Source organism: Schistocerca americana, chromosome 2 (assembly GCF_021461395.2).
Source record: "Schistocerca americana isolate TAMUIC-IGC-003095 chromosome 2, iqSchAmer2.1, whole genome shotgun sequence".
NCBI lineage: Eukaryota > Metazoa > Arthropoda > Insecta > Orthoptera > Acrididae > Schistocerca > Schistocerca americana.
This window is the reverse complement of record NC_060120.1, coordinates 916,303,030-916,330,158: the sequence shown is the minus strand read 5'-3', so window position 1 is coordinate 916,330,158 and position 27,129 is coordinate 916,303,030. Positions and strand designations below refer to the sequence as shown.

General features: G+C 42.1%; 1 protein-coding gene across 1 annotated transcript in view; it reads left to right on the top strand.

The window, feature by feature from the left end:
- The window catches only part of LOC124596150 (dehydrogenase/reductase SDR family member 11-like), a 69,292-nt gene extending 46,852 nt beyond the window's left edge, over window positions 1-22,440 (top strand). The window contains exons 5-6 of the mRNA XM_047135169.1: window positions 15,111-15,263; window positions 22,362-22,440. Coding sequence (XP_046991125.1) covers window positions 15,111-15,263; window positions 22,362-22,406 — 198 coding nt within the window. The 3' untranslated portion in view covers window positions 22,407-22,440. The remainder of the gene's footprint in view (window positions 1-15,110; window positions 15,264-22,361) is intronic.
- The last annotated feature ends 4,689 nt before the right edge of the window (window positions 22,441-27,129 follow it).

Genomic DNA, 27,129 nt, shown 5'->3' with positions numbered 1-27,129 from the left:
ACACAAAACACAAACAATGACGACACACACAAGACACAGAAGAGCAACAACACACACACAAAACGAAATGCCACATACTCACCTATAATTAAAAGGTTGTTCATAGAATAGGCAACATATTGAAGAAACAGGGACTCCAAATAGGATACAGGACAGAGAACATAACACAGAAAAAGATCAGAACTCAAGAAACACCCATTGATAAATCTGACAGATCAGGAATATATGAACTCACATGCAACACTTGCCAGTCAGTGTACATAGCCGGCCGGTGTGGCCGAGCGGTTCTAGGAGCTACAGTCTGGAACCACGCGACCGCTACGGTCGCAGGTTCCAATCCTGCCTCGGGCATGGATGTGTGTGACGTCCTTAGGTTAGTTAGGTTTAAGTAGTTCCAAGTTCTAGGGGACTGATGACCTCAGCTGTTAAGTCTCAAGTGCTCAGAGCCATTTGAACCAGTGTACATAAGACAAACATGCAAAAACTTCAAAACCAGACATTCAGAACCTCTCAGAGCTTTAAAAAGCAACAGCTCCCATAGCACATTTGCTGATCACCTTGTAGCCAACAATCACCACCCAACCACAATAGAAACAGACTTAAGAATACTAAAACCCAGCCATAGCCCATACAGAAAACTGACCTTTGAGGAAAACTTCCATATACAGGAGGCAATAGCAGAAGGAAGACAGGTCTTCAACGAATACAATACACTTTGCAAGGGAACACTATTTAACACATTAAAGGAATTTTACAAATAAAAACAGCACAAACAGATAAAGTCTACACACATACACACACACACACACACACACACACACTCCGCCACACACACGCACTCACTCACACACACACACACACACACACACACACACACACACAAAGATAAAATCTAAACAAAATTCAAATTTGGCGCCGAGCTCTCTGCTGAACAAATGAACACTGACTGGGCTGGAACACACAACAAACCACAATCACACTGTATTTTGGTGAAGTGCAAAGTGTTTTACTACGTTATTTGTCGATAATACTTGTTATAGTAACGTGTGCATAACACTTCAGCATGACGCGGAGAATGGAAGTTCTTACCACACGAAAACCTAAGTAAAAACGAATATGGGCGCCAAAAGATCGCGACAAACTAAATTACATTGTAGAAGATAGGTAAACTCCTAGCAAAAAACTTTCTCTTCAACATGATTTGGTTGCAGATGACAAGCTACCTGTAGTAATTAACACACAAGGGATCCAGAAAATTCATGCACACCAAATGTAAAGGTATTTACAAAAAGAAACGATCTGTTGGTTGAACTAAAGATGCACATAGTTTATAATTATTTAACAAAAATGTTCACATTGCAGAATAAATGAAAACGAAAACCCACTGATGATGGCACAGTGGTGCCGTAACATGTTTAGGTACTGAGAAAAAACGGTGTTTCGCATAACTGGCGGACTTCACATTCAACAATTCATGTTTATGACTTTGGCATATGAGTGTTCATTAAAAATTGTTATGTCTATGGTCTTAAGCTCTATAAATGGTTGTTGTGGTGCTAGATGCACAACAACCAGTCCAGGACAACCTTAGATACCATGTAACCATCATTTTTAAGCAGATCCAGATAGAATGGAGCGTTATAAATATGTTTTTCGTGTGTACTTTAAGGTAGTAAAGTGCTCCAAACCATCATTTTCGGCCAGGACTCCAACATATGGCTACATTTACAGTGCTATTAACAGTAAATGAAGATGTTTTACTTTACCCAGTGGTAGCCAGATCTCGCCACACATTGTGTTTAAAGCTATGTGTCAGCCTTCCTGCACATTTACAGTAGCTTCTACTTTTTGCAATTGCAGTTCTTATTGTTGCTTTACGGCAGTTGCATTCGACATACACTCCAGTTTTCGATTTTTGTTTTAAATGTCTCCCATTTCCAGTTTTGTTTTCGTACACACAACATAGTAAGTGCAATAAAACTGGAAATTTCGTTAATTGGGGTGGTTTGAGAGTGTGTAAGACTTTTACTCTTTTTCTTACGACTTGTCGAATAACATTATTTCTGGGTACCAGTCCTAATTCGGTGATCTCTATACCCAACGATGTGGTGGAGGACAGTGTCCTAGATTGAGGGAATTACGTTTCTCTTCCTTTAATGTAGCATTTCTGCGTTGTACTAATGTTGTCTGTGTTGGGGTCAATGTTCAGAATATCCGCACGGTTTATACATACATAATTAAGGCCATATGCAGACAGAGCATAAGTATAAGCTTTTCTCGGTCTTGAGAAAATAAACTTACCTGAACACCAGTCAGTTTTCGGTTATTTTTATTACCACAGTGGACAAACTAAAGAATGTTGTTATATACCACACAGAAGATAATATGTAAATTATTAGTTACCTGACAAGACATGGGTGTAATTGGCACAGAAGATTGGTTGGTTGGTTGGTTGGTTTGGGGAAGGAGACCAGACAGCGAGGTCATCGGTCTCATCAGATTAGGGAAGGAAGTCGGCCGTGCCCTTTCAGAGGAACCATCCCGGCATTTGCCTGGAGTGATTTAGGGAAATCACGGAAAACCTAAATCAGGATGGCCGGACGCGGGATTGAACCGTCGTCCTCCCGAATGCAAGTCCAGTGGCTAACCACCGCGCCACTTCGCTCGGTGGGCACAGAAGACAGTGGACCACATTGTAAATAGTGTTTGTTGTACACTCCTGGTAATGGAAAAAAGAACACATTGACACCGGTGTGTCAGACCCACCATACTTGCTCCGGACACTGCGAGAGGGCTGTACAAGCAATGATCACACGCACGGCACAGCGGACACACAAGGAACCACGGTGTTGGCCGTCGAATGGCGCTAGCTGCGCAGCATTTGTGCACCGCCGCCGTCAGTGTCAGCCAGTTTGCCGTGGCATACGGAGCTCCATCGCAGTCTTTAACACTGGTAGCATGCCGCGACAGCGTGGACGTGAACCGTATGTGCAGTTGACGGACTTTGAGCGAGGGCGTATAGTGGGCATGCGGGAGGCCGGGTGGACGTACCGCCAAATTGCTCAACACGTGGGGCGCGAGGTCTCCACAGTACATCGATGTTGTCGCCAGTGGTCGGCGGAAGGTGCACGTGCCCGTCGACCTGGGACCGGACCGCAGCGACGCACGGATGCACGCCAAGAACGTAGGATCCTACGCAGTGCCGTAGGGGACCGCACCGCCACTTCCCAGCAAATTAGGGACACTGTTGCTCCTGGGGTATCGGCGAGGACCATTCGCAACCGTCTCCATGAAGCTGGGCTACGGTCCCGCACACCGTTAGGCCGTCTTCCGCTCACGCCCCAACATCGTGCAGTCCGCCTCCAGTGGTGTCGCGACAGGCGTGAATGGAGGGACGAATGGAGACGTGTCGTCTTCAGCGATGAGAGTCGCTTCTGCCTTGGTGCCAATGATGGTCGTATGCGTGTTTGGCGCCGTGCAGGTGAGCGCCACAATCAGGGCTGCAAACGACCGAGGCACACAGGGCCAACACCCGGCATCATGGTGTGGGGAGCGATCTCCTACACTGGCCGTACACCACTGGTGATCGTCGAGGGGACACTGAATAGTGCACGGCACCTCCAAACCGTCATCGAACCCATCGTTCTACCATTCCTAGACCGGCAAGGGAACTTGCTGTTCCAACAGGACAATGCACGTCCGCATGTATCCAGTGCCACCCAACGTGCTCTAGAAGGTGTAAGTCAACTACCCTGGCCAGCAAGATCTCCGGATCTGTCCCCCATTGAGCGTGTTTGGGACTGGATGAAGCGTCGTCTCACGCGGTCTGCACGTCCAGCACGAACGCTGGTCCAACTGAGGCGCCAGGTGGAAATGGCATGGCAAGCCGTTCCACAGGACTACATCCAGCATCTCTACGATCGTCTCCATGGGAGAATAGCAGCCTGCATTGCTGCGAAAGGTGGATATACACTGTACTAGTGCCGACATTGTGCATGCTCTGTTGGCTGTGTCTATGTGCCTGTGGTTCTGTCAGTGTGATCATGTGATGTATCTGACCCCAGGAATGTGTCAATAAAGTTTCCCCTTCCTGGGACAATGAATTCACGGTGTTCTTATTTCTATTTCCAGGAGTGTATTTAACGGTTTTACACAGAGTCAAATACACTATCCATTCTGTACTAATAAATTGTTCCTTCCAGTCTGGCAATACCTTGTTCCTTAGCCAAGGAAGACGTAAGCCGGCCGCGGTGGTCTCGCGGTTCTAGGCGCGCAGTCCGGAACCGTGCGACTGCTACGGTCGCAGGTTCGAATCCTGCCTCGGGCATGGAAGTGTGTGATGTCCTTAGGTTAGTTAGGTTTAAGTAGTTTTAAGTTCTAGGGGACTGATGACCACAGCAGTTGAGTCCCATAGTGCTCAGCCATTTGAACCATTTTTGAAGACGTAAAACTTTCCTGTAGTCACATGTCTCAACGCTTCACAAAATATGTAAGGTAGTGTCTCTGATTACTGAACAAAACGTCCTCAGTCCTGGCTTAGAAACCGGCTACCGCTTATGTTTTGATTAATGATCGGCATTGGCGGCGAACAAGTCCAGCGTACGAAGTCACCCTCATTCTGCCAGCGGTCTTGGCAAAGAGGGATGACGACCGGACAGAGGTTCAGGGCACTCTCTTGTCGTAGGGGTGGGAAACTGCCCATAAAGCAGAGGAATCAGTAGTGGTCAACGGCATGAAGATGCAGAAGGCAACGTAAGCCATTACATTAAAGACACGTGACGTGTAACCACAGGATATGTGGCCTGTAATGGGAAAAGTGTCATGATGATCTCTCCACTTGCAAAACATTCCGGAATAGTTCCCATTCCGATCTGGAGAGGTGACTGCTAATGAGAATGTGACCATGAGAAAAGGTTGAATAACAAACGAAAGGATAACATTCTATGGGTTGAGGCGTGAAATGCCAGAAACTCGAACATGGTATGGAAGCTGGAAGAACTGGGAAGTGAAATGCAAAAGTTCAGTCTAGATATAATAGGGGTCAGTGAAGTGAAATAGAAATAAGAAGAGGATTTCTGGTCAGACGAGTATAGGGTAATAGCAACAGCAACAGAAAATGTTGTAACAGGAGAAGAATTCTTTATGAATAGGAAGGTAGGACAGAGAGTGCGTTACTGTGAACAGGTTAGTGGTAGGGTTGTTCATATCAGAATCGACAGCAAACCAACACCGACAACGACAGTTCACATATACGTACGTGCCGACGTCGCAAGCTGAAGATGAAGAGAGAAAGAAAGCATATGAGGGTATTCAAAGGTAATACTGTATGTAAAGGGAGATGAAAATCTAATCATTATGGGGGACGAATGCTGCTGTAGGAGAAGAAGTAGAATAAATATTTACAGGGGAATATGGGCTTGGGACAAGGAACGAGAGAGGAGAATGTCTAATTGAGTTCTGCAGTAAATTTCAGCTAGTAATAGCGGATACTCTGTTCAAGAATCACAAGAGAAAGAGGTATACTTGGAAAAGGACGGGTGGTACGGGAAGATTTCAGTTAGATTTCATAATTGTTAGACAATGATTCCAAAATCAGATTCTGGATTGTAAGACATACCTGGAGCAGATATAGACTCAGATCACAATGTAGTAGTGATGAAGAGTAGGCTCATGTTTAAGAGATTAGTTAGGAAGGATCAATACGCAAGGAATTGTGATATAGAATTACTAAGGAAGGACGAGATATGCTTGAAGTTTTCTAGGGCTTTAGAAATAGCTCAGTAGGCTGTATAGTTGAAGAGGAATGGACATCTCTAAAAGGGTAATTGCAGAAGATGGAAAGAAAAAACATAGGAACTAAGATGGTAACTGCAAAGAAAACATGGGTAATAGATGAAGTACTGCAGTTAATCGATGAAAGAAGGAATTGCAAAAATGTTCAGGGAAATTCAGAAATACACAAATACGAGTCACTTAGGAATGAAATAAACAGGAAGTGTAGCGAAGCTAAGATGTGAAAAATGTTAAGAAATCGAAAAGAAATGATTGTCGGACGTACAGGCTCAGCATATAGGAAAGTTGAAACAACCATCGGTGGAATTAAAAGCAATGGTGATAACGTTAAGAGAGCAACGCCAATTCCAGTGCCAAGGGCAGAGGAGAGAGGGGATAGGTGGAGAGAGTACTTCGAAGGCCTCTCAGAGGGGGGATGAGTTGTCTGATGTAATAGAAGAAGAAACAGGGGTCGATTCAGAAGAGACAGCGAATCCAGTATTAGAATATCAAAGACTGGAGAACGCAAGATCAAATAAGAGAGAACAGATAGATAAAATTCGATCAGAATTTCTAAAATCACTGGGCGAAGTGCAAAGAAAACGACTATTCACATTGGTGTGTAAAAATGCATGGGTCTGGCGACGTACCATCTGAATTTTGGAAAAATATCGTCCACACAATTCCGAAGATTGCAAGAGCTGACAGGAGCGATAACTATCGCTAAATCAGCTTAACAGCTCATGCGTCCAAGTTATTGACAAAAATAATATATGAAAGAATGGAAACGAAAATTGAGGATGAGTCAGAGGGCGATCAGTTTCATATTAGGAAAGGTAAAGGAACCGGAGAGGCAGTTCTAACATTGTGGTTGATATTGGAAGCAAGACTAAGGAGGTAGTAGCCCTTAATTTAAGGAATAAATGTCAGAGTGTACGTTTGGAGCACAGCATTCTATGGTAGTGAAAAATGGAGTGTGGGAAAACCAAAACAGAAGAGATTCGAAGCTTTTCGGATATGGTACTACAGACAAACGTTTAAAATTAGGTGGAGTGATAAGGTAAGGAATGAGGACGTTCTGGACAGAATTGGAGAGGAAAGGAGTACGTGGAAAACATTGACAAGGGGAAGCGACAGTATGATAGAACATCTGTTGAGAGTTCAGGGAATGACTTCCATGGTACTACAGGCAGCTGTAGAGGGCAAAAACTGTAGAGGAAGACAGAGGAGTTTACCCAGCAATTAATTGCGGACGTACGTTGCAAGTGCTTCTGTGTGATGAAGAGGTTGGCAAAGGCGGTCCACATCAAACCTGTCAGAAGACTGGTGACTCAGAAAATTAAAGTGGTGGTCACTGATAAATTTGTTCACAATAGGGTTTGTGATTTGACATTTAAATATACCCTACCACTGGAAGTCATCCACGTTAAACAGTCTATTACAACTGCCTTAGAGCTGTCCACAATCACACCGATGTTTCCCTATAGTATTCGCCCATGACATAGTCGTGGATTTACATTAAGGAGTGACTCATCTCCATTTTATTAAAACTTCCGGCGAAATCTTACGTTATGTCGTAAACCAAAAGGTAATAGTATTCAACACGTAGCTGCTGCAATATTCCAGACAGCCCCCACATTCGAACAGCCATTTTTATGGCAGCTAATTCCAATTTATATAATATAGCTACAGGAGTTTTATAGTTCTTCGAAAGGTTTTACATTGTTTTCCTACAGGTTTTATCCAATATTCCTCTTGCGTTTGTACTGTCATTGTCGACCAGGAGCAATGGTGGCTTCCCCTTGAACCGTCTTGGAATGACGAAAGTGGAGAATTTACTACGTAGATAATAGTTAAATTAGACACACGCCCCTTTCTTTGACATGTTATCTTTCTTTAACATGGTATCTAAAAAAAAAAAAAAAACTAAACTCCACCCGAACGGGCCATGGACGCCCAACGGTACCGACTGACCGCTGTGTCCACCTCAGCCCACTGGATACGGATAGGGAGGTTCAGATGGTCAGCACGCCGCTCTCCCGGCCGTATGTTAGTTTACGATACCGGAGCCGCTGCTTCTCAATAAAGTAGCTCCTCAGTTTGCTCCACAAGGGCTGATCGCACCCCACTTGCCAACAGTGCTCGGCAGACCGGATGGTCAGCCCAGCCCGACAGCGCTTAACTTCGTTGATATGACGGGAACCGGTGCTACCACTGCCTGAAGGCCGTTGGCTCTGAAGGTAGTAAGGACATTTAAATTCTTCTTGCTAACGAGCATACCATTTCGGTGCAGTTTTTCTTTCCAGTGTCAGAAACATGACTGTCGAGGTTCACGATTAATAACCATAGGCCGAAGCGTTCGTCCGTTGGTCTAGTCCTCTTCCCCAATAGCTGAGGCATGTTGAGTGCTTTGAGGAATCCATGTTGACACTTCGACTACCACAGAAGAATGATTGGTTATGGCTGTCAAGGCTCCTCTTACACTTGTTATAATCAAAAATGACGCATTTTTGGTCACGTAATCTGTCGGTCATTCATTCTTAGTTAGGTTGTACTTGGCAATCCAATTGTAAACGGCTAGTGAAACTGCTCTATTTTGTGGAAAGGTGTCCGTAGAGGGGAGGGAGACTACCTCTAGCGAATGGACAGAACAGTGTAATGCTGCATCCGAGCGTGATGGTTTGGCTGTGCAGCGCGGGGTAGGATGATACTCATGTATTTACAGCAGGATAACGTCAACAAAATGCCTGAAATAGGGATCTATGTGTACGTGTGTGTGTGTGTACATGTGTGTGTGTGTGTGTGTGTGTGTGTGTGTGTGTGCGCGTTTCATTCTTGATTTTGGCCATTAGCATTGCCACTTGGATGAATAAATGGATACCCTACTTGGATAGAGACTCTGTATTAGTGTTGGATGGTACAGAAAGAAATAGCAAACTACAACTGGTTATGTAAGCAATATGAGCATATTTATTATTGCATATTAGCATATGAACTGGATAAATATTGAAAAATGATGTGCTTTATCTAAAGCAGCCCCACCTCTTTACTCGTCAATCAAACCCCAAACCGCATGGGTATCGTGGTAATAAAATATGTCACAGATAGAGTCTTACAAACTACAGACCATATCATCATTAAATCGACATTACTGAGGTGGCTCTGCCTCCCTGGAGTGACAAGGATGCCTTGCCTCTCTACTTGTTTTACATCTATGTTGCTCTACGATTGGTTATAACGTATTGTACCTGCAAGCCGGAATGAGGAGTTTCCTTGCTGTCTACCATTAACAGAATGTAGATTCGAACCTAACGCCTGATGAGTGACACCTCTCACCTGATTCCTGATGCATCACGACCAATGCCTAACGCCAGACAGCCCTACAAGAAACTGACACACGTATACACACGATAGTACAGTTCAGCTATGAGTTTGCAATTGGACTGCAAGTACAAGCAAATTTAGAATGAATGAGTGGAAAATAATGTGATAAGGAGTACAGCTCTCTTTGATCTTTAGAGTGTAAAACGAGGATTGTGTGGTAGTGGAAAGTCTTCTTCTAATGTTCTACACATCCCTCACCTATTAGTGAGGGGAAGAGACCAACTGATGAACGTTTTGGTTTGTGGTTATTACTGGAAAACATGGACAATCTTATTACTGATATCGGCAGTATAAAATCACATTCATGAATAAATATTTTTTTGTGTACACGACAATTATTTATTTGGTCGCTTCCTATCTTCCACCTTCTCATTCACAGAATTCAGTTAAGTATTGAACACATGTCACATCATGTGTCCTTCTCTTGAAGAATTGGATAAATAATTCTGGAGACTTCGTCAGTACGACGATCAAAGCACAAGTGGTCGATGGGCACCTGCATCCACTGTTCCTTCAGAGCCTCTGTGTATATGGTAAAATCCCATTCGTCCAGTGCGTAAATTAATGTGTACGCAGGGTCCAGGGTCCGGTAAATGAACTCGCTTCCTGGCATTCATGTCTCCATTAAGAACGGCACAGCTGTTGCTGTCAAGTGGGATATCTGCCTGTTGTCTTGTTACACCAGCAGGTCGCAGCAGCCATGGTGCCTAGCCATCGGTTCTTTGTTTCTCAGCCTTTGTTGATACCGAGAAAAGTCTTTTGGACCTGACCTGTCTCTCAGGTTGCATCAGCAGGTCGCAGCGTGTATGGCATTGCTGTGTTCAGTCATCAGTTCTCCAGTTCCTCTACAGCCGCACGTGGTGTAGCAGTTGGGATTGTGATTACAGTTCACGGTAGCTGCAGATCGATAATGGTCATTAAACCATAAGGGAATTTATATGCGTGTAGGAGGTAATATGTGCAGAATGGAAGTACGCCCAAATTCCTTTCCAGAACCAACGCCTCAATACAGTTCTGCTGAAATAATGCAGGTAACATTGTTGCTTAAATACAGGACATAGGACGCTAAATTAGCAACATACGACGAGTTGCCTCTTGTTGCTAAATAGCAGCTGGATGAGCTAAGTGAAGAGGAACAAATTTACACTGGTTGTGGCGATGAAATTGTGTGTTTTCATAGTGGCGGTGTTTGGAATCATTGGCATGAAAAGGATCCTCCTTGGACAACAGACACTGTGTGGTTCTCCAAATGTATGTTTCTAATTCGTGTGAAGGACACTGACTCCGTGGCTGCTAACTGTCGAACGAAAAATGAGACAACTACTGCAAACGAAGTGTTAAGTATTAAACTTCAAGGAGGTATCCTGAACAAAGCAAGGATACTCGTCTGTGTAATATCTTCTTCCAAGACGAGGTGGGCGCGTTGTTCCACTCACGTGAACACATGACAACCTGTGTTAAATGTGCAATCTCCATTTTCTCATGTGTTGCACGTTACGTGCCTATACTATCTATAGTTATTCATTTAGTATTCAATTCATTCAACGTAAACAAGACAGCACAAGCAGAAAGTGTTTTTTTCACCAAATTAATATGTAACTGTTGTGAAGCACAATAAACGTCTTTTTTTTAATTTTTTTTAAAGAAGTTGACGTATGCTATCATAACCATATCCACGAATTAAAAGACGTATTTACATACGTCTATTTAAAAGTGCTACACAGAGTGCCTCGATTATATGCAACAACGCTAAGACAATGAGAAATTTTCGTGGCGCTTTTGTTTGTATTACGATATCCATGCACATTAAAGAAAATTTAGGTGCGCGATATTTAATTTGTGCTTGCAAAGTGTGAGACGTCTCGCAGTAAATTATGGTCCACAGCTGTTTCTCGAGATATCAACTCTGATGTTGTCCTTGGAGATGTCGCATATGCCAGTGCTACGTTCTATCATTGTATGTGTACAAGCTGTACATTTTCTTCTATTCTCTAAGAAATATCTTTGGTAATAAAAAAATACCTTATTCTTTCCTTCCTTTTTTAGTAAGACAGTTGTGTTATGCACGTGTTTGTGGTGTTGTAGTTGGCTACTGGTTCCTATTTTCCCAAGACATGTTTTGCAGAATGCAACTGCACGGATAGAATACTTACAGTAAGTATTCAACAAAGTGAACAACACTGCTGATGTAGTTTTTAACAAAGCTTTTATAGATCCTTATAACTGCAAACTGCAGTTACTTACATATAATTTAGCAGGTCAGGGCTAATTGTAATAACAGCAATAACGGCCAGTGGAAAGCATGGTTTATATTTTTTCTATTGAATAACACGATGCATTATCGCTGTCCCCTATTAAATCTATGCTTGAAAACTGTTTACAAATGATGAAATATATACGTTGAGGCTGTGTTGTGAGTAGTTAGATTAAGTCTGTCTATTTGAATGCTTAGCTAACACAAATTTTTCTGCAGTTATAAACCTAGTCAGGGTAAGTTTACGATGCTGAATTTTTTGGCCCAAGCCTGGTCAGGATAGTTTTACGGCATCGGATTTAAGTCCCAATTTCTAAGACCGTTAATTGGTGAACTCTACCACTGGCCCACATACTTCAGAAATTTGGCCACTAATTTAAGGACTGTCTGTACCTTTGGAAATTAACCTATGCTTTCTTCTACCCTACAGATCTTTTCTTTTTTTAGCAATATTGTGACAGCGTTTATTATGTATTAACCTCAGATAGTAATATTAACATTGTGCTTCTTGCACTTTCCCAGAAATATTTCGTTAGACTGTATGTTGTGGATAGTTACACTCAGTCTGCCTGCTTAGCTGCTTACAGACACTTCAGAATGTATGCCAAACCTTAAATGCAAAAATAATTGATTTGCAATCAGTTGGAGGTTCAGATTGCTATTTGAGCCATCTGTTGTGTAGTACAATGATCGAACAATGGGCTTGATTTTACAGTGCAGCCATCTGCGAGTGACACGAGCAAGTAGGATGCCAAAGTGGACTTGCTTATATTTACATTTTTAGAGTTTCTGGGAAAGTGTTTATGATAAAAAACGGCTATTCAGTGAATAATAATTCCAATTTTGTTACTTATACTTTATGGCAAATGTTGGTCTTTAATCGTTTATAGAGAAATATGCAATTTACCCGTTTCCATATTCAACGGCGGATAATTTAGACGTTCAAATCAAAGTTACCTCTCTGAGGACTGGTGAATCAGTCCTTAAAAGAAATTTTGGAAGGAAGTCACGCAAAAATAGCTGCAGAGTGGAAGCACGAGGTGCGCGGTAGCAAGGGGCTGTGGCTGGGGTGGCGTGTTCTTAATTAAAAATTTGCAGAGCTGTTGAGGGGTGGGTGGATGTTCTGTTGTCTGCGAAATATGGCATGCGTGCGAACTGCAGTCGCATGACATAAATCCTCAAATGAGTGGAGATAAGGAAATGCTGATGATGACATCAGCAAAATAAGACATGCACAATCGCATGAGATTTTCCTGAATGATCTCTACGTTGGAATCATAGGTCTCTCTTCTCTCCTTGCCCTACTACTTCCAGGAAAGACCAATTTAGTGTTGTAAGATTTTTGAACTTGGATTTAAGAACCCAAATAGAAATTAATTTGAAATGAAGAAATGGTTTCTTAGGATTTCGTGAGGTAAGGGGCTATGATTGTGAGAGTTTTAAAAAGTAAATGATAAAATTAGTTAGAGAAGATGAAAATACAGCTGGATAGATGCAGTGGTCAAAGATACGACCATGCTGTATCTGTAAGAGGCAAACACTAAGGTTTGCAGTCAACAAATAAACCATGGATCCCAAATATGAAATTATACATTGATTATTACACAAAAAAATTTGCTACTAAATGATTCCATAGTGAATATATTGGAACTGCAACAGTTTTACACAAAAACCATGCATTTAAGCGTTCATCAGTGATGCTGTGGTTCAGTGGCAACAAATAAAAGAAAATATTGAACTGAAAGACGTGTTAGACGCTAAAGAAACTGTGCCCAACTAGGTGGTCTGCCAGATTTGATTCATTGTCAGCAAGCAGAATTTCATACAAATTTTGCAGTGCCTATCCCGTATAATTTTGAACAGTAAAGGAAACAGAGAGAGATGAAGCTTGTAATTTCATAATATATGAAAACTTCTGATTTTTTCAAGCCTCTTGTATTCCTCATTAATATTTTGAAAAGTACTGACTTACTTTCTATTCAACTCCATTCTACCACTGTTGATGTTTCAGGGCACAGGTTCCTATGCTAGAGCTGTTCCTCAACACACATTCTGCAACCCTCTGAAGTTGGTCGCATTATTCGTGGGACACTGTGTTTTGCTTGTGTGTGTGTGTGTGTGTGTGTGTGTGTGTGTGTGTGTGTGTGTGTGTGTGGTACACGGGTATATGAAGCTCTGGTCCTTCGTGTCCATCTCACGTTTTTGCCAGATCAACTATCCCATAAGACGCACGTACAAATTTTCTTTATGTTTCAGGGGGAGATAAATCAAATCGTTACCTTCAATTTAACAGAACTTAATGGAAAACTGACCGTGAAAGTTTAACTGCCAAAAAGTAGCAAAATAAGGCTTTATGTAGTTTTACTTACGTAACACAACTACTGGATACGGATTTCTGAAGACTTTTGACTGAGAAATATATGTATAAGTTGTTCCACTAACTAGGACAACACGCCATTCTATGGATACATTACACAGTTACCGGGAAGCATCTGTCTCATAACACTGACGTACGATTAGACAAATAGTAGACTCGTTAATATGGCTGAGTGAGACTAGGCTTCAACTGTAGAGTTCATGTGACAAACATACGTGACTCTTAGGACGGTCAAAGAAGTATTCACACGATATGCCAATCAAATTCATCCAAGGAATTCTCTAGACTGAAACCATCACCCACATGAAGACATTTAGTGAAGTCAACAGCATACATTCGACGGCGTCTAACGTAAGACGTTTAAGGAACTCTAAATGAATTACATCACAGAAATTGTACTTGATTTACGAGTTTAATATTATTTGAACAGTGAAAATTATTAAGAACTTTACGCTATATCTTCTAGACTGTACAAGTCATGTAACTTAGCTGTAAAACCCATACTGCTCATTGTATGAGGACTATTAAGAAAGAAAGGAACAATTGGTCGTAAAATGGAAACCGCAGTGAGAATCCGATGAAACTTGGCTCAGATGTGTTGCGCAGTTTATCTTGTCCGCCCGTAGATAGTGTCACGTCGCTCCTTTCAGTTCTGAGCGTGCACAGAGGGTGCAAAATGCCTAGAAAATAGTGTCTTTCGCATTATGTGAGTGCCTGTCTGGAGCTTTCGCCTGATTTAATGCAATTCCACATAAAGTAACTGCCACGCATTTCCCTCTTCATGACAACTCTCGGTCACACATTGCAGGGGTGGCGAAGGCGCTCCTGCAGGGTTTTCGATGGGAAGTGTTTGATCACCCACCATATAGCTTGGTCTTTGCTTCCTCTGTTTATCATCTATGCGCAAATGAACCGCCGGTTATGAAGACAAGATTTTAGCACAGACAACGAGCTGCAGTCCAGCATGGAAAAATACGGAAATCTTAGGAGGCGGCCTTCCTTGAAGAGGGTATTGTAGAGTTGCTACAACATTACGACAGATTAGTAACTCGGAGCTGTGCTATGTAGAAAAGTAGCTGGAATAGGTAGCTAACTGTTACAAATGTAACACTTTTTGTTTTCACAGTTGTTTCCGTTTAGTGATCGATTGTTCCTCACTTGCCAAATAACCTTCTTATATGTAATATACTTGAACTAGTGTAATAAGTTCAAGAATCACACAAATATCCGTAGATAAATAGTTAATATGAATGGGCAAAAAAAAAAAAAAATTGGAAAATCTAACACAATCTTCTGTTTTCTCACGTTTCATCTTTGTTTTAGGAAATATCACCAGGACTTGTGAAAACAGAATTATTCCATGCTTTAAAAAAGAATACGCTTGAAGTACTCGAAAATATGCGTATGCCTATCATGGAATCTGAGGACATAGCGGATGCAGTTATCTATATGTTATCGCAACCTCCACGTGTTCAAGTACGTACTCATAATGGTCATTTAACTAGACAATTCTTCTTCCTAGAAAAATTACGGACGTGTATTCTATGACAGGTAATTCTGTATCTTGCACAGTCTACATTAAAACGATAGGTATTAAAAGTCTAAATTTTTTCACTATTATTAATGTTAATAAATAAAACATTGGTGGTTACAAACGTACACAGTCCATCTTAGAGAACCATTAAATCTATATTAAGGACTAATAATAATAATAATAATAGTGATAACTGAATTACAACTTTGAGGTACGATAGTAAGATTTACAATATTGGCAGTTTAGCAGTGGTCATGTAGAATTTATGCGACACAGACGAAGCTGAGGTTATCGGAAAGAAGTGATTGGATAAGAAATAAAACTAGCAAATTTAGTTCAGTTAATTCAAAAGAAACAACGGAGGTTATAGCAAGTGTGAGAACAGAAAGATATGAGAATTCTCTTCTGTGTAACTGTGAAAAATATAATTTAGGCATTATTTTGACATTACCACGATCAATATATATCGCTGTTCGAGCACAAAAGGCGAATATGCTCTTCTTTAAGAGACTTTAACAGAAAAGTGAGGAACCAACTACCTCTAAAATTTTGACACCTTGTGAACTATTCGTACTCTTTTAATACTGAACATTCTATTTCCCTTTTTCTCAATCTCTCATTGTACCGAGGTGATTATACCCTTTATCCCATTCTCACTGTTACTCTCTGTATATGTATATCTCTTTCCCAATATCTACTTCGTATCTCACTGGACTTTCTCCTGTCTGTCTCTCCCACTGTCATTGTCCTCATGCCTTTCTCTTGCTCTTCCTTATTTCTGTCTCCTCCTGTCACTTTTACTGTCTCTCTTTGCCCCACATCCACTGACGTCTTCCCACTCTTTTTCTCTCCCACGTCAATATCTCTTTCTTTCTAGCTTAGAATATGCTATTCTTTTCTTCAGCCATCATTTTCTCCTCTCCACACTTGTCCTTTGGGATGGTTGCCTTGGGGCTTTGACGCCTAGGCTAGGAAGCTTTAGCACGTGCGTGGGTTGGGGGGAAGCAGCCAAACTTTTTCATGTCTTAGGCTGAGGGGGGGGGGGGGGGTAGGGGCGGAGAGAAGGAGAGTGGCTTCCAGACCCCGAGCTTATGTACAGTTCCACTCATCTCTCTCTTTCCTTGGCACTGTCTCTTGTCTCTTTGGTTCCAACTGTTATTGCCTTCATCCATCACTTTCTCTTTCACTGCCACTTCTTCCCTCTCTCCCTCTCTCTTCCAATGTCTGTCTCCATCCCTCCCTCTCTCTCTCTCTCTCTCTCTCTCTCTCTCTCTCCTTCCCTCATTCCCTCTGTGTCTCTCTTCTACCGTCACTGTCTCTCAGCTACTCTATTACAGCACGAAAAGGCTATAGTATGTTCGCATACCAAAAATTTATAGTGAGGGATGTTGAATGGGTATTCAGGGAGCTGCTTACCCACTTTTCTCTGGATTTTTACAGAGTAACGTAATCGTCTTTTATTGTGCTGTGACAGGAGCATTTCTAAGCTGGTTCCCTTCCTTCCCCTGTTACAGTAGGGTGTGGCGCTTATACAAAAAGAATTCTGTAGGTCAGTAAAGTTCAAAGCGTGCCGCTAGATTTGTTACCCGTAGCTTCGATCAGCACGCAATTGTTACGGAACTAAAACTGGAATCCCTGGAGGGAAGACGACGCCCTTTCCGCCGTCTGCAGATGGATTCTACTGCCGCCAAACTACATTTTGCGTCAGGACCACGAAGATAAAATGAGAGGAGTTAGGGGTCACAAAGAGGCTTATAGGCTGTCGTTGATCCCACGCTCTGTATGCGACTAGAACAGGAAAGGAAATGATTGGTTGCGATACTTCGTACCCTTCGCCATGCACGGTACGGGGGCTTCCGGAGTTCGGACGTGGATGTAGAAAGTGGTTGAAGGACGGCGGGTTCACGTGGGTCACAACCTTGTGGACCTCCACCCCTCCTCATAGAACGTGAAATCAGAGAGGCTTGCCCACACTGTGAAGCGGGCTAGGCGGTGATTTGTGGTAGATGTGACGACAGAGTACAGTGCTGGTGCACGCACAAATGTTGCAGAATGCAAAGCACGAGCCTCAAAAGCAGACGACTCCAACGTGGTCCCACGCCGACCGAATAATTACGATTGCTGTGGGTACTGGATAATCGAGATTGGACGGCGGATCAGTGGAAAAGTGTGACCTGGTCGGACGAATCGCATTTTTTGCGTTACCAGGTTATTGATTGTGACGAATTGTTCGCCATGGATTGAGGCCGGTTGGCTGAGTGTTGTGCTATGACGGACATTTATCTAGGCTTACACAGGAACTGTGGAAGTAATCGAAGTCACCTTCACTGCTGTGAAGTACGTGAACATTATTATGTCACCGTGGACCTCCTACATCTCTTCTTGCAGCTCTGACACCTTCCAGTAGGATAACGGTCCGTGTCACAAGTTGGGAAGTTATCTGGCGGGCGTTACAATGAATTCACCTAACTGTCTTGATCACCAGTATCGTCTGGTGTGAACCAGATAGAACATATCTGGAATGCTACCGGGTGCCAGCTCCGTTCCCAGAAACCGCAAGTTCGTGATTTGTGGTATCTTCTCGTTCTAGTCTGACGCCACATACCTCAGGAAACCTACCAAGAACTTCACCATTCCATACCACGCAAAATGGCTGCTGTATTTTGCTTCAAAGGTAGACCAATACGCAGTTAAGCAGCTGGTTCTGGTGTTATGTCTCTTCAGTGTAGGTATTTCTGTGTACGCTGTTGGGGTTTTACGGTAATTACATAAATCTTTGGGTTCCTCTCAGTCCATTCTTGATTATTCTCGTTCTCTCTTCCACAAGCCTTCAAGTCTTAGAAAGTGCTGCGTGAAGAGAACAGATGGAGATGCATTTCATTCTCAGTATTAAAAAAGAAAAGGGCTGCGTCATATAGGTGCACCACTAGCTGCAGATTTACTGCAGTCGTTGTACTTCTTTGTTAGTAGGTATTAAAATAAAGTTCTTGAGATTTGGATTCTGTGCATTGAAGTGAGTCTGAGCAGGGCAGGGGTGTAGTTGAAAGCGTGCAGTACTTCTGTCACATCAGAACCACATCACATATTCTCAGCAGCTGCCTGGCTGGAGGCCAGAAGGTGGGCGAGGATGGTAGTTCGCGAACCGCAGGAACACACAACGGTGCTCTATGGATGACTAGCCCCGAGTGTGCGCCAAATACTGGCCCAGCAAATAGACACAGGTACTTAGTCATACAGCAGCATTTTAAAGATGGCAAGAAATGATAGCTTGAGATAGAGGTTCACTGGAAAAATAAAAGAGGAATTTAACAGTAGCATATACTGAAAGATAATATCAAAAGTACACTGCGTAAGAGGATGGCTGTATAACAAATCTTTTGATACACGTGCTGGTGATCTCTTGTTCTTAATTAAATAATCATGAAGGAATATGATAGTGTTCTTATTGTTGTTGTTGTGGTCTTCAGTCCTGAGGCTGGCTTGACGCAGCTCTCCATGCTACCGTGTCCTGTGCAACCTTCTCCATCTACAAGTAACTACTGCACCCTACATCCTTCTGAATCTGCTTAGTGTATTCATCTCTTGGTCTCGCTCTACTATTTTTACCCTCCACGCTGACCTCCAGTACTAAATTGGTGATCCCTTGATGCCTCAGAACATGTCCTAACAACCGATCCCTCCTTCTAGTCAAGTTGTGCCACAAATTCCTCTTCTCCCCAACTCTATTCAGCACCTCCTCATTAGTTACGTGATCTACCCATATAATCCTCAGCAACGTGATAATAACAATGTAACAATGTTAAATCGTATTCCCACTTGTGGACTGCCAGGTAATGGTTACTATTACTATTTCAGTTTAAGTTTAGTTGTAATATCTGTCCTATTCTGAAAGCTGTTTCTTCAAAGGCACACACTGTTCACAATCTATTGGGTTACATAAACAGGAACCACTTTCACGGCCAAACCATACATGTCTATCAGTCACTTCTTCGTAAGCATTATTACTTTCCTCCTTCTTCCATAGTCAGTTACATTGCTTGACATAATATGTGAAACATCCAGAATATACTGTCGGATTTCAACTTAATTTCGTAAATGTACACTTCATCGTTGGGTATGTGTATGCTCAGACTTGTAATTTCCTTTAAGTGGTAGAATGGGTATCGGAGTGCATTAGTGTCGGTCATGTCCAGTGTCATAACCAGTCCTCACAGGGTATACGAGGGGCATGAACTGTGTCAGGTGTTGACTGACAACTATGAAGGACACGTAGATACCAAGTCCTCGAGTGAAACAGCATTACCTTCACTTGCCAAAAATACGTGAGTTCTTCATCTGCCCGCTAGGTCGAATCGTGCAATATCCAGATTTGCGACGTGGCCTTATTCTAGACTGCATGGGAATCTGTGGGCAAGCATACTTGTATTCAAGATTCCGGTTCTCTACATCTGACCGCAAGAGGGAGAATCACTCAATTGTGCACCAAAGTGCATATTACCTCTTCATACCTGCGCCTCTCATCCGAGAAAATTTATTCAACAATCTGTCTAACACCGCGCCATTGGTCAGAGACCTCCAGCAGGTAGACTAAGGAATTACCGTCCCCTGCGTAGCATGACGTCACCAGCACGACGGAGATACGTGCGTTTCGACTGGCGCCGTGACTAGAGAGCGCGGATTGTTGATGAATGGTGTTACACTGCGCTGCGCGGCGAAACGTATCTGTGCACGACCCCGGATGACAATCGTCAGCGAATTTGGCGGCGACCTGGGGAGAGGTCCTGTTCTTTCAGCGATTCAGAGAGGAATAGTTCTTTTACATCTGACCTCTTGGTGTGACAAGCCATCAGATTTGAGTTCAGGTCAAATCATTGAGGATCCTATGACTGCAGAGCGACACGTAAGAGATGACGCATGCCTGGAAGGGTTTCCTCTCATGCAACAGGATCGTTATGCCATTTTTCAATGTGACACTGCACTTCCACACATGACACGTGTCCGTGAAGTGTCTGGATATACAGAGTTAGTCTTGTGGCCTGCAAGATCGCTAGATCTCTCCCGGACAGAACATGTGTTGGACCAGCTCAGTCGTAAACTCTGTCTCAATGCGAGTTTCTATGGTATCGCGGACGCGTTGCAACAGGTGTTGGCTTGCTTGCATCAGGGGAGGATACATTTTTATGATGCACTTCCTATGCGAAACTGTGAACGCATCCATGACAGGGGAAGTGAGGCTGTTATTAAGGTCGTAGGAAGCGTTACCCGATATGGGCGAGACTCATCATGTCTTCTGCGGGAGGGATTGCTGGAGAATAAAACCGATGTTTTGGCCGAGGCTGAAGCAACCTTCCCCTGGGTATACTGCAGCAGTGGGGGAAACATCGGGTTTAGTCATCTAGTGACAGTTTACAACAATAAGCGCCTTTATACCTTGAAAATATATACGTCAACTGACAACAGATACGGTCTTAAAGCAGATGTGTTCACAAAATTTAAAATGTATTTAGGTACCTGTGTTCGTACTATAACATATATAGGGTGTTACAAAAAGGTACGGCCAAACTATGAGGAAACATTCCTCACACACAAATAAAGAAAAGATGTTATGTGGACATGTGTCCGGAAACGCTTAATTTCCATGTTAGAGTTCATTTTAGTTTCGTCAGTATGTAATGTACTTCCTCGATTCACCGCCATGATTTCAAACGGGATACTCTCCCTGTGCTGCTAGAATATGTGACTTTACAAGTACGACACAACATGTGTTTCATGCACGATGGAGCTCCTGCACATTTCAGTCGAAGTGTTCGTACGCTTCTCAACAACAGATTCGGTGACCGATGGATTGGTAGAGGCGGACCAATTCCATGGCCTCCACGCTCCCCTGACCTCAACCCCCTTGACTTTCATTTATGGGGGCATTTTAAAGCTCTTGTCTACGCAATCCCGGTACCAAATGTAGAGACTCTTCGTGCTCGTATTGTGGACGGCTGTGATGCAATACGCCATTCTCCGGGGCTGGATCAGGGATTCCATGCGACGGAGGGTGGATGCATGTATCCTCGCTAACGGAGGACATGTTGAACATTTCCTGTAACAAAGTGTTTGAAGTCACGGTGGTACGTTCTGTTGCTGTGTGTTTCCATTCCATGAGCAATGTGATTTGAAGAGCAGTAATAAAATGAGCTCTAACATGGAAAGTAAGCGTTTCCGGACACATGTCCACATAACATATTTTCTTTCTTTGTGTGTGAGGAATGTTTCCTGAAAGTTTGGCCGTACCTTTTTGTAACACCCTGTACTTACTACCAACACAGCATTTTAAATCATTGTTTGTTGATTGTTTACTGTCTGTAACATGTATTTTATAGTTACAGTATTTGCTATATCTACGTATTTATTAGCTTGCTGATGTATACTCCACAAATATAAACAAAATTAAAATCTGTAAATGACAATAAACATTCCCATACTGTCAACAGATTTTTCGTGCAGTGTACAGTTGTACCAACCAGCGCAATGAATGCATTTTATTACTGTCACACATTAAAGAAATTACTACATACTGTACTGCTGCAACGATATTAACTTATTAACATGCGGTATGACATAACATAACCTGCCATGCTATAACAGACCAGGTCATTACCTAATTAGAAGTAATCTTATACTAAGATTTTAACTTTCCACACACTCAATATAACTGGCAGACAACAGGGTAGAATGATCAAATACAGAACCAGGCGCTTAAGTTGAAGAAACAGGAGGCTACTGATTACGGACTCACAGTATCCGAAATACATTGCGAGTTAGTAAAATACCTGTAGTGAGATTAGACAGTATTTATTTGCAAATGGACGCAATGACTTTAATGTACACACTGCTGGTACACTTGGTGAGCATAACACACCAAAATGATTTTAATAAAATGTCGATTTACATCTTTACTTTGACGCCCTTGATATCTCAGTGATTTAGGTGTGTTTATTCTCGTCTGCCTGCTTGTATTGTTGCGAATAATTAACCATTTTCTGTTGCAGGTCTGCGATATTATCCTTCGTCCAACCGGAGATTTGTTGAACTGATGAAAAATTAAAGTGCTTCATAAAGTTTGCGAAGGAAACTACGATTCTCTTAAAGTAGGCGTACTTGCATATGCGACGCTAAACGTAATAGAAAATCCAAATACAAGTGTAAACAACCATGAAAATAATTTATCGGTGTAGTCTTTGGTAATGGAATTCTATAGATTGTAGCTTGTTTTTAAACGTTAATCCTCCATCAGTAGGTATGGTCAAGTTGGAAAAAGCTCAGCTAGCCTAAGAGCGGAAAACTGCATCTGTTGTATTACCATTACCACAGTAAAAGAATAAACAATGAGAAATAAATTTGGCAAACAACGTATCACAGAGAAACAGAGTCAGTCTATTCGTGTGAAGCAATCCAGTGAATTTTCTGAGGTTCATGGGCTAAGTACTCAGTTGTGTGTCAACAAACTTTATTAACACAAGTATTCTGTTATGGAGTGGATGGTCGTAAGGTTCCCGTGTCACAGTGAGAGATTAAAAATTAAGATGTGAGTGAATGGGGTTAACAATTTCAGTTGTATTCAATACCAGACAAAGAAATATATACACAGAGTGGAAATGGTCTACGTTCTAAGCCCATTCTGTTTTTCAAAAACGTGTTTTCAGTGTTCTTGTGATCTTAGTACTCTGTCGCATGACCGTAGACTATTACAAGTGTCACATCATAGAGAAAATCTTTGAAACATTCATTGCTAGAAGGTACATGGTCTTTGTGCGTAGCAGTACTTACGTCAGCGGTTCCATCAGCTAAAGCTCTCGAACCCGTTTCATACGATTCATATTAACACAACTCCATTCTCTGAATTTGAAGACGCTGTTGAAGCGTTGTTGTCATTGGAGGCAGTAAGATACCAAATACAGTCTCATCGAGGTGACTCACACTCTCGTATATGAAGCTCTATTAAAATTTCGTACTCTGACACAGAAGGATGGAAAAGTGTCACTGATTTCAAACGAAGAATGGAAAAGTGTCACTGATTTCAAACGAAGAATGGAAAAGTGTCACTGATTTCAAACGAAGAAGGAAAATAACAGATCAATGCTATGCCATACTTTCTCTGAAAGACCAGCCAAGTTTATCAGTTGCACAATAAAAATACCTGCTGACTATGTTGCCATTTATTCCTCAAAAACATAGGGAGTTTGGTTGTAAAAGTTCGCAGTGACTGAAGCAACAGAAGTCAGTACCGAGGGACTTTTTCACTAACTTAATTTTCTTATTCCCTTGTAAAAAAAGGAAGAGAGAGAAGTGGCTTTTGTTGACTACAAATCGCCTAGTTACACTATTATTGTTTCATTTCGGTAGTGGTGGTGTCACAAATAAAACGGGTAGTATCTTTCTCAAATAACTTACGGGTTTGCTGCCGGGTGACGTCGTCGATCACCGCCGATATTTCGGCAGGAGCACGCACTCCCATTCTCAAGGCAAAAATGCAAGAAGGAAGAAATGTGCAGGAAAATTTATTACCTCGGTTCACAGAGGAGAAACAAGGAAGATACCACACACAGGAAAAGTGTTAACACAAACAAAGATAACCAACATCAGAAATATCGATAGTGACTATTAATCAACAGGTGAGGTAGCACTAATACTGTCCCTCTGTTTTTTGTTGAGAGACAGAGCCGGATTCCAAGCAGCATTTAAACAAAACCCACCATCTCTGTTAATAAGGTTGCTTGATAGTTTTATTTCAACAGCTTCCTTAATAACATTATCCCAATAGCTGGACGTGCAAGCCAGAATCTCCGTGTTTTTGTTTTCCATAAGATGACCGGTGTCAAGGCAATGTTCTGCAATAGCGGATTTGCTCGGCTGTTGTAAGCGTGTGTGACGCTTATGTTCAATAAACCGGTCTTCCACAGACCTGATTGTCTGACCGATATATGACCTGCCACAACTGCAAGGAATACGATAGACCCCCGCCTTACGCAAGCCAAGATCATCTTTTACGGACGCCAACAGGGCCTTAATCTTAGAAGGTGGCCGAGAAACACATTTCACATCATATTTCCGCAAAATACGGCCAATCCTGTTGGAAATGCTTCCTGCGTAAGGCAAAAAGGCGGTAGACTTAGGTGCCACTTCGTTGCTATCGTCACTCACCCGTTGCACAGAAGGCTGATAGCGCAAAGCACGTTTGATCTGCCTCTCACTGTAACCATTCTGACGAAAGGTGACTTCGAGATGTGACAGCTCAGCTGCCAAACTCTCAGGGTCTGAGATAACGTGGGCCCCGTGCGCCAAGATACGAAGTTCTCCTTCACGCGGAGCTGGATGGTGACAGCTATCAGCTCGCAGATACAATTCAGGCTGAGTAGGCTTCCTATAAACAGAGTGTCTCAACCTACCATCAGTCTTCCTTTTGACCAACACATCTAGGAAGTGAAGGCATCCATTCTCTTCCACCTCCCTAGTAAACTAAATATTCGGGTGGATTGAATTCAGGTGTTCCAAAAACTGGTTTGAATTCTCACTACCATGAGGCCAAACAACAAAAGTATTGTCTACATATCTGAAAAATACACGCAGGTTTCAAGGTCGCTGACTCCAATGCTCGTTCCTCAAAGTCCTCCATAACAAATTGGCCACAATAGGTGACAACGGGCTTCCCATTGCAACTCCATCAGTCTGTTCATAGTGCTGACCATTGAATAAAAAGTAAGTGGAAGTCGGCACATGTCGAAACAGATTTGTTAACTCGCCACCAAACTTAACCTCAATTAGCTGCACGAATCAGAGAGAGGAACGTGAGTGAAAAGAGAAACCACATCAAAACTGACTAAAATATCAGAGTCATTTAAAAGCAATCCCTCCACTATCGAGGGTAATGTCTTCGCTTCTTTTTGTCCCACTCCACAAACAGGTCAGTGCCGTTCTAAAAAGCAACATCTGCAGCGAGTTGCCACAATGCGACTCTTCTTCGCCAGAACCTAGCTACAAATCCCATAACACACATCTACTGTCCCACTTACAACAATGTCGCAAGATTTATAAAAATGCTATCGGAGCTATTACAAGCAATAAAGTTGGAGATATTGACATATTATTTCCTGATAAATACAGAAATATTATCAGGATCGTTTCTTACCCAGGGCTGCTGCTATAACTCTCAGTCCAGTTAAGAGCTGGATGCTTATCTACGCTGTTTGCCTATGTATCCACAACAGTCGAAGAACGATTTTTATGCACTGTAGAACGAACACAAAAATTAAACATTTACATACATATAAAAACTCAAAACTTATTTCGTATGAAGTTATCGCTAATTGTGCATATAAGATTAGTATACTCTTACATGAAGGTATTTCAGATGCAATCCAGTCATCAAATATATCTCCTTACAATAAAGGGCAGCTAGTTTTTGTCTGGAAACATGTTGCGTTGAACGAAATCTGTTGTGTGAAGGAAAATGAGGTAGGGGTTACATTAAACAAGAGAGATACACGTTTTGTTAACTGCACTGGATGCAGGCTTTGGCCATAGACGTCGACAGCGACACTTGCGTCGGTGTATAGTGTATATCAGAGTGGTACACCTACCTTGTCACAGTGTTTCGTCATTAAGCTTTCGTTCACTTAGAAAAGCATGGAGATACAGGTTACCACAACCATACGCGACAGATAATTGTCTTAGAACCTCTTCCAAATGACTTCATTTCCGCCTGAAACTAGAAACATGAACCTGCAGGCAGTGCTGGTTCTTGGACAAAGTAATTTCCTGATGTCACTGATAGCGTTATCGGATTTCCCGAACCCTCTCCCTCCACCTACCTGACCAAGTTGATTGTCCTATGTATAAAATGGCAAGATATTAAAAAATTGTACTTTTGCCATATGTTTTCTGCATTTGTAAATAATTCACCTATGCTGTACATTGACAAAGATGTTCGATCGCACCGCACGAGCAGTGAATAACATTCTTGACTTTGTGTTTACGTTCATCTGTTGTCCGCTTGATGATCTGTCAATTGTGTAGCGCCGAGGCTTTCTTATTTGAAGCATAGTAGCGAGCAATTGAGTTTTGTAGAGAAGGTGGCTTGATATTTGAGAATCTGAGAGAAATGATCTGGGATACTCTGTTATGAAGATGAAAACTTGTTATTGACTGTACTCAAAGAAAAGATTTTGGGACAAATTTTTCAAGGTAACCAATGGATGCACAGGAATGAAAATCTTGTTTGTCAGAACTATTGATTCAAGGAAATTTTTGTCCCTTAGGTAATTAATAACATTCGTGATTAATGTAATTTGATCTCTTTGTTTTCATTATGTCATAAATAACGCAATTGGTTTAAATGTTATAATTTTTGCAAGGAGAGAATTACGTAGGTATTAGAGTCTCCTTATTTTATACAGTCTATTTTTGTCAATAATCGAGTTTAATTTTTCCATGAACGATTTTCTTTAATGCAACACCCACCTCCATCTTTCTCGGTAGAGTTGTTGAATGTTGTGTTGTGTGCGCATTGCACCTTACATCACATGAAGCCAAAGATGGTTTCTGAAAAGCAAAAACTAAATTTTATAGTGAGTAGTTTCTTTGTTCTTTAGCTGCTACATCTGCTGATTTGAGTTTAATTTCCAGAACGTCACCATATCAGACATAAAATAGCATGCTAAGCAAGAGGGAATTTACTTTCCTTTCAGGCCACATCTCATTTCACATTCTTATGCAGCTTTACTGTATGGTTAAATGATGACGGTGTCTTCTTGGGTGAAA